This window comes from Cervus canadensis, chromosome 8 (genome assembly GCF_019320065.1).
Source record: "Cervus canadensis isolate Bull #8, Minnesota chromosome 8, ASM1932006v1, whole genome shotgun sequence".
NCBI lineage: Eukaryota > Metazoa > Chordata > Mammalia > Artiodactyla > Cervidae > Cervus > Cervus canadensis.
Window position 1 is genome coordinate 40,205,635 of NC_057393.1, and position 12,914 is coordinate 40,218,548.

General features: G+C 37.7%; 1 protein-coding gene across 8 annotated transcripts in view; it reads left to right on the forward strand.

Annotated features, from left to right (window-relative positions):
* Positions 1 to 12,914, forward strand: part of RNLS (renalase, FAD dependent amine oxidase) — a 301,302-nt gene that overhangs the window by 251,006 nt on the left and 37,382 nt on the right. Inside the window, exon 7 of one of the 8 annotated variants that reach the window (XM_043476092.1) lies at positions 10,996 to 11,541. The exons of the other annotated variants lie outside the window; for them this stretch is intronic. Within the exon in view, the coding sequence (XP_043332027.1) occupies positions 10,996 to 11,148 (153 nt within the window). The 3' untranslated portion in view covers positions 11,149 to 11,541. Of the gene's footprint in view, positions 1 to 10,995; positions 11,542 to 12,914 lie in introns of those variants that run through there. 8 annotated transcript variants of the gene reach the window in all.

Here is a 12,914-nt window from a genome sequence, read left to right on the forward strand (position 1 = left end):
GAATAGATCTGAAAGGATTCAGTGTAGACTTCAGCAATTGAATATACAGTTTCAGCAAAGTATGTCCTTTGCAGTTTGAGCGCACTAAAGCTGCTGCATGGATCATATAATTGATTTGTGGCACATTCTGCCTGCATCTACCCAATGGTTTATTAAAATAGAATAGACAAATACCAATAAAGAGAAAAGCTCCACTGAGAATTGACCAAACCGCATCACTTTCTTCACACCTAGAGTATTCCAACCAATAGTAATTTTACAGCAGCTCTCTGTGTACCAGATACAGGGCTCTGTAGCCAGAATCCCAAAATACAAGCATGACTTTCCCTAAAGCACAACAAAGAATCGGGTTTATGAAATCACCATTAAATATAATAGAACACTGGAGAGATGAGTAGAACAGAGGCAAGATGAGATGATGCACATAACACATAAGAACCAATTAAAAATGTACCATCTCTGCAGGAAATCACCGTGTTGATAAAGCTCTTTATGAATATTAAGTACTATAGCATAATATAATATAGATCTAAGAGCCTGAAACACCAGTGACCAAAAGAGGTACAATATTTTTTAAGGAAAGGCATATAAAATAGATTAAATGGTTTATCAGCACCCTGAATTTATCATCATTTTCCCGGTTCTAAGTATCACTTATCTTCCATACTATGCAGTATATGGTTAGAAATAATTCTTATCAACACTTTTCTTAAGAATATAACAGATATATCCCATATGTCTGTGATATCTGGCTGCACCACAAAAAATCTGCACATGGAGAGCTGATTCTCCTAAGAAAGAATTTTTAAAAGATAAAAAAAAATTGTAAATGTAAATTGGCTAGGTCATCCAGAAAAAAATGTAGCTTTTTTCCCCTCTGTGACATCTATAGCTTTTAAGAATGTATTTACCATCTCATGAGGGAAAAAATTATTTAAAGGGTTATTTAGACTTTATGTCTGTGCAGGCTCACTGCAGTTTAGCTGTAAACTATGTTAATAGTGTGGATTGGTCACTGTGGTCTCCATCTTTTTAAATAAAGGCAAACATCTATATATCCCATTATACACACACATAGACATTCACATATACACACTCAGCTAGTTCCATTTTACATCCCTTTCAAAGTATTCTTTATGCAATGGCATTTTATGAGATGAGGGTGAATTATCTGAGTAAGAAACCACCTTTGCTACCTATTTGAAATTCAGACTGATTCAAACGTATCCCTAGTGCCTTTGCCTGGACTCTGCAAAAAGTGAGCTAGTGGTAGAGAATTCAGCTTTCTGGGAGTTTCAACATAAGTGTTAGCACAAGGATTACAGACATCAGAATACTTGTTTCCTGGGCAATGAAGTTGCTCAAGGACAGAGTTAGAATGGGGAGGTGCGATGACACAGAACGTAAAGAAAAACTTAGAGACTAAGAAACCAAGGGAAATTATTTTCATAAAGGAAAAATCTCCATTGTATTTAAAAGACCACCTGAACACTGAGAATTTAAATCTTTCAAAATTTCAATTAGTTTTTGTTGGCCCGTGTGCATACAGCCTTTGAGCAGTTATGAATTCAACACCACCCATGTACAAAGAAGATGTAAATGGAGATGCTGGAAATACAAAAATGAATAAAACACAGTCCCCATAACTTTATATTTCTGAGGACTCAGAAGACTTTTTAAACTTCAAATATTTCTTACCAAATTGTAATTTTGTGAGTTAAGTGTAGAGGAATCAAGAGCAATCAACATTTTACTGCCTTTTTATCAAACCCCAGAGGAACTTTAAAAAAGAGAGAGAGAGAAAAGAATAAACATATTACATTTTTAATTTGGCCAATAGAAAACATTCTGTACTGTTAAAATGAAGTCTGTATTCGATTTTTATTTCTCAGATGTCCCTTTCTTGTATCACAGAAATTTACTTAGGGGGTCAATAGTATTTTTCACTATCGGCATAACACTAAAATCTCATCTTTTTTCAGAGTACCTGGACTAACTTCCCATCTATAAATATGTAAACAAGCATTTCCATTGACATCAGTGTAAATTATGGTCTCGCCTTCATTTATTTACATTTCTCTCTGTTTTTGTAAACAGGCATATGATAAATGCTTATAATCATTGCCTTGGGAATATGGTAAGAATGGAGAGATGTAAACAGAGAATCAATACAAACCACATTTACCTTCTAGGTGCTTGCAATTTGAAGGTAGTTATTTATTCCACATTTGTTTAAATCTTCCTCCTCCAGTTCCTACTTTGCTCCACACCTTTTATGGTTACTCCCTGAATATTTCACTGAATATAAACAAACAAACAATGTTTTACCCAGATTCTAGGTCTGTCCTGATTAATATTTGTTTCATAGGGAGGTTGTGCAAGTTTCTGGGAAATAAGTTTTACACAAGGTTTTATTCCATCTGTTAAAATTACTCATCCACTCACCAAGTCCAAACTAAGGTTGTGCAGTGTTACTTGAGATTATTGATGGTTTTTTGAAGCTGACCTTTGCTGCCCCCCAGCACCCCTTTTATGGGAAACATTCCTCAGGCTGACAGAGACTCTGCTCCGAGCCACATCAAGCACCTCGCCCCAGAGCATTGGCTCCAAGTGTGTTTATGTCATGGACCAGTAAAATTCTTCTGAATATTTTGGGAACCAGTATAATACTGCTATCTTTTTATTCTGCAGTTAAGAATTTAAAAAGCAAAACATAGCTATAAGAATTTAATGAAAATAATAACCCTCCCCCCAAAATATGTAGTAAAAATAGAACCTCAACAATTTAGAAATAGAATACATTTTGCTCTGTGAAAAAGTTCATAATTCTCCTTATTTTTCTCTTCTTGCCATAGATTGACTTTTGGGAACCACTACCTTTGAGCATTGCATAGGGGCTATAAAAGAATAAGTTAACCAAATATTCAATTCCTGCTGTTTATATACCATGGCAGGGGTTCAGGTTGACCCTGGCAGCAGAGTAGAGGAAGTGAGGAAATGTATGAATCAACTCCACACCATCTCAGGCCTCCACGCTATTCCTGTTACCAGTGTGGTCAGTCCCTCACACACACAATGGGCAGGGGAAATGCCAACACAAGGATATCATTACTTGTGAGTCTGCCCCAATCAAGTTAGCATACAACTAGAACACAGTAAGATTTTCTTGAAATCCAAGGACAGTTTAAGGAGTCACCCTCACACATCGAAATTGATTAAAAATCAATTAAAAGATACAGTGTGTGTATCAAAAACACAGGTAATGGTTTAGTCTCCATCTGCTGTCAAAATTCAGGCATACCCAAGTTAAATAAAGCGACCCTTAGGAATGTAGAGTAACATAAGAGAGCAATAAAATTACCTACAGCCCTTTATAACTCCAGAGGGTTTTATAATGTAAATTCTTTCAAATGCAGTTGAGAAATAGGAGATCAGTAGCATCACAGGGAAATCATATTGGTTTCACACATGTTGATGTTTTCAAATGATTGGGGTACATTTTCTCACAAGCAAACAGAAAGTCTCAGAAAATATGGAAAACCTTAAGGAAAAAACTGAAAATCTCCAGAAGTATCTTCCTTTAGTTCCAGAGTGGCAGCTACAGTGACCTTAAGAACCACTGGATTTTGCACTATGTTATGGTGGAGAAGGAAATGGCAACCCACTCCAGTACTCTTGCCTGGAAAATCCCATGGACAGAGGAGCCTGGTGGGCGATAGTCCATGGGGTCGCAGAGAGTCGGACACGACTGAGTGACTTAACTTTACTTTGTGCTTTTCAGCAAAAGTGGGAGTACTGATGGAAAAATCACAAAGACATTTCCCCTTTGCTAAAATGATGGACTAATAAAGAAGGCTATATCCTGGAGATTTTTAATTTTAGTCATACTGGTCTCTTTTAGAAGCAACTTCCCTTCAGGACCTACATCTCAAAGGAGAAAACATAAGCCCCAGAGTTTAGGATGCATAAATGTTCCAAGATTCAGAGTCGGGGAGAATGTTAATATTGCTAGCCACTTCACTTTATTGTTTTTGTTCATGCTTGCAGTAGTTAGGTTCTGAGCTGGCTATGCCAACCTATTTTCCTACAAGCCCTGATACTGGTAATGCACAATTTTATAGAAGTATGGTTGTTTAGTTTTCTACAACTATCTTGTAGTCAAAATATCTGTATTTTATTTTCAAATGGCAGTCAAAGCCCTGATGTGACCCACGAAAGGGCAATGGTCTAGGAGGTTACTGGAAGGTTATTAGAAGGAATTAGAATTGAACTTCCAGCATCATTAGAGGAAATGGCTCCTGATGTGACTCTCATTCTTGACATTGAAGTATCTCTGCTTTGGACAAAGACAGTGCATCAGACTCTCCTGGCTTAATGGGAAAAGAGGGGAAAAAACAGTAAAGAATATCTAATTCTCTTATTTCTAGTTACATGTTTACTCCATAATCTTCTAATCCAGGATTGGTATATAGGATTCCTCTCGAGTGCCACTTCCAATTGACTGGTCCAGTGGCTGCCTGAAGCAATGAAGTGAGAAGGATGCTGAAGCCACTTCTGGGCTCAGTGGAGAAGAAATGCCACAGTTGATTAGTGATGTCTGTCAGGCAGTGCTGCACATGTGTCACCCCCATAATCTATGACACAGTTGAGGAAATTTGCCTACTAAGATGAATGGTCTGGGAAGACAACCAGATTCAGTTTTAGAATCGGTACATTTACCTTTGTAAATGAACAAATCGATTCTGTGATAACCAGTGTGTCTCTGTTGGTTTCACCTGAGGCTGCTCATTTGGGTGAATTGGGAAATTGGAGAGTTTAAAATACCAATGCTGAAGACCTTGGATGCTCTGATACTGAGATGCTGCTTACCTGCAAAGGCTCTACTTAAAGGATCCTGCCACTCAGTATCCTTGTACTTGTTATGCTTTTACTAACTAGTGGGTTTTCACCATACTGCTCCCCTTACCCTATTTACTATTTGCTGTATTTCCTTAGTTGTAAGATGCCATCAAAGTTTCAGGTAGGATGAAGTTTTCACACATGTGAGCTTGGTCATTTTTAGTGGTCCAACAGGGGGACCACCACTATAAACATGTAAACAAACATTTCCATTGACGTCAGCATAAAATGTGTTAGTTGCTCAGTCTTACCCAATTCTTTGTGACCCCATGGACCAGGCTTCACTATCCATGGGGATTCTCCAGGTAAGGATACTGGAGTGTGTTGCCATTTCCTCCTCCAGGGAATCTTCCGGATCCAGGGATTGAACCCTGGTCTGCCCTCATTGCAGGCGGATTCTTCACCGTCTGAACCACTAGGGAAGGACCATTTGAGAAAAGAATATGAGTCTTGCTGATTACTTAAAAACTTTTCTTTCCCACTGAGAAAGAACACAGTCAGAACTTGAAGAACAGGTGTCAGCATCTTGGAGGAAAACCCCAGCAGGGACAATTTAGTGGACTGTTTACTCTTATGAGAAATGCTGCATGACCAGCACTCAAGGCAGCACAGGGCACAGATTGTGGGGGGAAGAGCATGGACATTGACACCCTGAGTGAGAGAGTTTTTTCACAAAAGTCAGCTCTGAATATGAAGAAGTTTCTGGAAAAGCTAACCAATCTATTCCTCTGTTATTCCCTTTTTATGTTTGCAAAAGATCTACATGTAGATAATTCTAAAAGAACTTCTCTAGTAAGTATAAAATAAAATTTTATTTCATGCTAGCACCATTTTTTTCTTTCTCATTCATATACCTAAAATATCGGTGCCTCTTCCAATTGATGGTACCTGAGATTCAGTGAAAAGCAGTATATTTACATCCATAATAAGCCCCAGCAGAGAACCTGATTGTTCATAGGTTGTCTAAGTTCTCTCAAGTCAGTTGCACATCTAGGATATAGAGTTTCTGAGATCTTAATTCTTGTCTTGCTCACTTGAACATCACCTATTGTAGTATCTCATAAGATTGGTTTTAAGTTACCAAACGGGCGGAACTGCCAACTGAAACAGGTAACCCTAAAATACAGCCTCTCTGTAGGCCAAACCAGTGAGATCGTTTTATTGGTAGATGTCTGACAGTTCAAGGACAAGCTTTAGCTGTCAGCATAGGTTTGAAAGAGAGAAGGTACATTATCACATGTGTCACTGAATATTTTTGCTATTTGTCAACTATAATTTTGTGGAAATACCCATTAGCCTACTTGTCTGCCTCCCTCTTTCTTTTCATCTTTAATTTCATTCTCATACCCAAGGGACTTTTGTGTGTGACTGTTCACAATTAACAATCAATATAAAAGAAACTATTATGTTAATCATATAAAAATTGACAGTATTTTACCATTTCTGACCTACAGAATCAGCAAGTTTATGTAGTTTAACATATGACATAGGAGACATTCACAGACAGCAGTTCACAGAGATATTTATCATTACTGAGAGCCTTCTAAATACAATAGCTCATCCATTTGAGCTTCTGCCAGCTCTGTGGGGTTTTATGAAGCCAGTTCCATATGAAGACCTTCATTTGATCAACTACATGTACAATATTGTCTTTTTTTAAAAACTCAATGAACATTTACTGCACACTTATTATGGGCTAGGCACCATTTTCAGCCTTGGATACAAAGATGAGTGCATCACAGTCCCTACTTTGCAGAGCATGCAATCTAAGAAGGGAGACAGGCATGGACATAATTATAGTGCAAAATAACAAGTAACATAATAGATACAAATAACATGCTGAAAAGGCACTTACCGCGCCTGGCAGAGCGAGAAGACCTCTGAGCAGGTGACATTTGTGCTCGTTCTTGAAGGATGAGCAATTTGCTTGGCAGAAAAGAGAGGAACAATACAACATCACCAAGCAGAATGACTTGTTCAAAGTCACAGAAGCACAACAAAGAAGGATGTGCTTGAAGAACCTTAGTTTGAATATAGATGGGACTCGAGGCAAAAGTGAGAGAAGCAGCAAGAGGGGAGGCTTGGATGGAGGGAAGATTAGGTTATGAAGAGCTTTTCATGGGGGATGGGGACTGAGAAGTTTGCATTCTATGCGGCAGGTAGAGAGGAGTCACAAAACAGATACGGGTTTAAATCACTTGGATGTAAAACTGCTTTTTCTGCTTCGAATTCATATGTCCAGTCCAGTCATCACCTAATTGTAAAGAAACCTTACATTAATGATCCCAGAGTACCAGCTTCTGCAGTGTGAGTTCTTTCTGACCCACCCTGGCACACATGTGAGTCCAAGCATCCTGGATTCCCAAGGGGTTGTTTCAGCCCTGACATCTCTCTTAAACATAGTCATTGAGCTGTGGTTCCTCACTGTGGCTGGAAGCATAGCCAAAGACTGCATTATTGTGAGAGATTGTGGCTTTGACAGTTACGTGTTCCTCCGCTGCAGGGCTCTCTGCTTCACTTGGGTGAAGGAGCTTGCAAGCACAGCCTTCGTGTTTTCATATTTTCCTCATTGGGTAATTGCAAAATGGGCGAATCCACCTAAATGCAGCAAGATTGATTTCATCCCAACTGCAGACTGGCTAATCAGTGGCCTAGTTTTCCAGCCATGTGATCTGGCATCTGGCACTCACCACTCGTCAAATGAAATTACACAGCACCGATAAATTACCCACTCTCTTCTGGGCAGAACTTTTTCCCTTAAGCTACCTCCTGCTTAACACTTGTGTAATGTTTAATAGTACCATGGTTTATCTATACCAGGATGCCGGCTGGAATGTATGGAAACTTTACTAAGAATGGACGATTTTATATATATATGTGTGTGTGTATGTGTGTGCATATAAATTATACATAGATAGACACCTGTTTATGTATTAATATATATGTGAATATGTGTGAATGAATTATCCCATTTATGTGAATTTTCCACATGACGATCACACATTTTTGTTTTGTTTTACTTAAGTCCTTATGGAAATGTTTCTGAGGGAGTTGGAGGGGAAATTCTGCTCTGTTTAAATGCTTCTTCATCTCCAAGCTTTCTGTTCTTGGGCAGGAAACAGTCTCTCTCTGAGTCTTAGGTTTCTCAATTGTAAAATGAGAATAGTAGTAAATACCTCATAGGTTGATATGTGAATTAAGTAGGGTGTGTGTGTGTGTGTGTAAGGCGTTTGGTATATAGAGAACATCCAAGAAATGCCAACAATTAATACTTCATGCCTGCTAGAATTGGTCCTGAAATATTGGGGCCTTCATCAGTAGCAGTAATCATTGCAGGAAAACTAATAACTGGCACCCTCAGGGACTTTTAAGAGCCAGAAAGTTATTTGCCCTGCACTAGGTGACCACAGACTGCCAGGCTTTTCCCCAGCCTGTCTGGTGTTTTAGTGTTTCTATAGCATCCCTTGTTTTCAGATTGTGGATTGTCACGTTCTAAAATCAATAGTATGTATAGGAGCCCAGCAGCTTTCTTCCTCCCTTCGTGATTCACTGACAAATCAAATCATCCAACTTGCTAAAATTCCGTCTAAAGCAGGGTATTAAAAGCTCTGATGGAACACCCAAGTCTTTGCTTCAGTGTCTGCACTATATACTATTTTAACCACTCAAAGACCTTTTCTGCCCATTTCGAGATTATCAGCTATGGAGGACAAATAATGCATGATCTCACGTTTGGAATCTAAAATAATCAAGTGCATAGTAGCAGAGACTAGAATGGTGATTGCCAGAGGCTGGTGGGAGGAGGAAATAAGGAGATGTTGGTTGAAGGGTACAGAGTTTCAGTTATATATATTAGATTCGGTTTCAGTTATATATGATGAATCAGTTCTAGGGATCTAACATGCAGCTGCATGACTGTCGTTAATGATTTGTTTAGTCGCTCAGTCGTGTCTGACTCTTTTGTGACCCATGCACTGTATAGCCTGTCAGACTCCTCTGTCCGTGGAATTCTTCAGGCAAGAATACTGGAGTGGGTTACCATTTCGATACTCTATTGTATACTTGAAATTTGCTAAGAGAGCAGATCTGATTAATTAGCTTGATTATGGTGATTATTTTGCAATGTATACATATGTCATAACCTCAAGTTGTACATCTTCAATATATATAACTTTTTTGCCAATTATACTTTATAATACTTTATAAAGTATACTTTTGTATACTTTAACAAAACCTTGGAGGACATGAAAGAAACTATAATTTAATATAATAAATTAAAACTGTGACTTAATTTTTAAAAGATTATCTGCTATGTTTATGATAGATGATATTGCTATCAAGCGACCTCAAGAAATGTGAGAGGATACTTATATCATTTTACATTTGTATCTGAGTGATACTGGTCTTTAAAGGTCCATATCCTTAGTGATTCAAGAAGGAAATAATTGTACCACCTCCTTTTAAAGACAAAATATGGCATATAAATAAAAATATCTATGTAAAGTTTTTATGGTTTTAAAAAACTATGAAAGCATTATGCTAACTCAACCTATCAAGAAGCAAAATCAGCTCCATAATCCAAATAGCATTTATTACATTGCTTGATTTTTTGGTGTGATTTTTAAACAAGTAAATTCTCATGGGTCTTATTCTGCTTCTCTTCATGAAAACTCCGTATGAGGGAGACCAGAGCTGCCGTGTTGTAGTTCATGTGAAACGCACCCCCTGAAGTTGTGCAGGAAAGTGGTTCCAAGTGAGACTGTCTTTATAATAGCTTTGAGTAATTTGGTTTTTTAGGGAGTTTTTGGTGCTTCAGTAGCCAATCCATCAGTATCCAAGATAAATACATTAATCGCCCGCTCATTCCCCTGTGAATGTTTGTTAGCAACATACATTCTAATTTAGAGAATAATTTTTCCAATAATTCTATGCCTTTTTCATCATTTCAAATATTATAAACTTGGTTCTACAAAATAAGTCCTAGACCTCAACTGATTCTCCCTTTTGGCACATAAACAGTACTACATTCTTTGTTGTTGTTGTTTAGTTGCTAAATCATGTCCTCCTCTTTGCAACCCCATGGACTAGATTTTTTGTGACCCTAAGAACTATAGCCCACCAGGTTACTCTGTCCATGGGATTTCCCAAGAAAAAACACTGGAGTGGGCTGCTGTTTCCTTCTTGAGGGGATCTTCCTGACCCAAAGACTGAACCTGGGTCTCCTGTGTTTCAGGCAGATTCTTTACCACTGAGCCACCTGAGAAGCCCAAGTAGACTATATTTGAAACAAAGTATTCCTCTTATCTTACCTCTCAGTTATGTTCCTTCTTCTAGTCAGTCTCCTCCCCCAACACACACATACACACACACACACGCACACACATACATGCACATGCACACACATACACACACACACACCCCTGCACCACAGATTCCCAAACAGTGCACATTGGCTGTGGACATTTACACATCTTACTCCTTCCCTTTGGAAAGCCTTATACCTGCTTCCTTCCCTGGCAAATTTTGATGCTTCCATTAGAACTCAAATGAAATGACCAGTCACACCCTTTTGAAACTTTCTCTGTCCAGTATGCTGGCCTCCTCCCATGTGTTTTTATAGCACCTTGCTCTTCACTCTGCCTTAGTCCTTAGACACTTCCATGCCAGCAGTTGCGCTGAACTGGAAACTCCTTAAAGACGTGACCCTTTAAATTTCTTTTGTATTCACCTTGTCTGGCACATAGCAGGTTCTCAATACTTGGTGAATGATTTCATGAATTTCATTTCCCGCTAATGAAAAACTTCACTGTACTTCCAACTGATTTAGCAGGTCATAACCTATTAATTTTGAAGTTCAATACACTTCTTATTATCTTATCAAATGACTGAAAATGTAAACATTTGAGAATTTCAGTGTGAACACTTGGGCAAGGGGAAGAGTTTAGGGGTCTTAATCTAGTTTTCCTTGCTCATTATAAAACATCTTGATTTCTTCAGGTAAAGAAGCTTCCCCAGGTGGGCAATGACATGATAGCAGAACAGAGCACTGAATGTCAATTGCAATTCTTTTTCTTTCTTCTTTTTTAATATTTTCAGGTCACAAATGTGGCAGCCAACTCTCTTGGTCAAATGACTCTTCATCTCCAGCCTCTTCTTGTGTGTGGAGGGGATGGATTTACTCAGTCCAACTTTGACGGCTGCATCACTTCTGCCTTATGTGTTCTGGAAGCTTTAAAGAATCATATATAGTACTGCCTGTATTGTTATTTTTCACATGTACTTTGGGGGTTTTGTTTTCACAATTTTCTGTCATTGATTATTTTGTTTTCTATTTTGTTGAGAGAAATTACTGGAAAAATTGTTCTTTACTGGTTGTTATTTTTCACGTGGAGTATAAAATCAATTTTATAATTTCAGTAGTTACAACTCCTACAAGAATGAAAATTCCTTGTACTTTATACCTCTCCACTTTTCTGAATTGCCATGTCTACCCACTCCTTGTTGGAGGCAAAGTAGTGTTTAAGAAAAAACAAATAGCTCTCCCCCCAAATTATGTCAAAGCCAAGTAACAGTTCATGTTCACAGACCTTTGTTGTCCTTTTGAAAATGTCAGTCCCAAATAAAGAATAATCATTATCAAGACATCGTGATAAATCTTCAAGTATATCCTTGATTTGATATTTTTGCAAATTGCTGAACTGCAATATTTCTCCAAACTGTGGAAACAAAGGGTAATTTTTGTTTCTCATTTCCCTTCCAAGTTATTAAATGCTCCTGAATTGTAGGTCACATATGTCATCATCTCTAAGAACGCAATTTGGAGGGCAGCTTGACTGACAAAGAAATGCCTCTTCAAGTTTTCAGAAAATAACCAGATTCAACTTGACTTCCCAAGTCACACAGTACTTTTTAACCTTAAAAAATCCAGCCTTAATGGGAAAGATAAAAATTAAATAGAAGCTGAGAGAAATTATATTGATCTTTACCTTGTGCTATCTCCTGTGGCTAGTGCTGTTACTTTTATGCCCTCTCCAGTGTGTGCTGTGGCATTTAGACTGTGTCAAGTTTAATGAATTTAATACAAAAAAAATTTACTGAACCAGAAAATAGATGCACTTAAAATAGTTCAATATTTGCCAACTTAGCGGTTCAGCATATCACCCACATGCATCGGTGACAACCCATGACTTGCTGGCTCAAGAGAAATTGATCCCCAGCCTTCTGAACAAGGTACTTGTTGCTAATTTGGAAAGCAAACTGGTGAGTTCCATTTTGTCATTTTGAAAGGAAAGAAATCGTCACAGCCTCTCACATCATTGCAATCTCTCAAACTAAGAAAAGTTCCACAAAAGACCCCTTAGCTTGGTGGTATTTAAAATCTCACACTGACATGCCCACTATCAGGCATACACATACACAGGCATGGGCAGAACTTGTTTATGTAACTACAAAGTGGGGTTTTTTCCTATGGAATGGTCTTATACATCTCCTACTTGCAATCAATTGATGGAAAACTGAAATGCCTACGTGTGGTTAATGTCGGTTATTTTTGAAAATATAGAAAGGAAAAGGGAAATTAATGTGATCTCTTTTATGATACAAGGAAAAATATTGAGATTTCTTTCATCATTTTGGCCTATATTTGATCAACATTTGTCTTTATTTTGGTTATACCCTTAAAATATGGTAGCAAATATATTCAATATATTAACTATTTTGTTTTTAACTAATATAATTCTGGAGCCATCTGACTGAAAGCATCCTAAAGCTTTAAAGCAATGTTTATTTGTTTCATGAGTGTATATATTCCAAAGAAGAAAAAAATATTTATAAAAGTGGGACGTGTTGCTTAGAGAAAGTATGCTAAGCCATTACAGATGAGTTATTTTTTATTTAAAATATTTTTTAATGTGAACCATTTTTGAAAGCCTTTATTGAATTTGTCATGATATTCTTTATGCTTTATGTTCTGCTTTATGTTTTGTCCATGAGGCATGTGGGATCTTAGCTCCCTG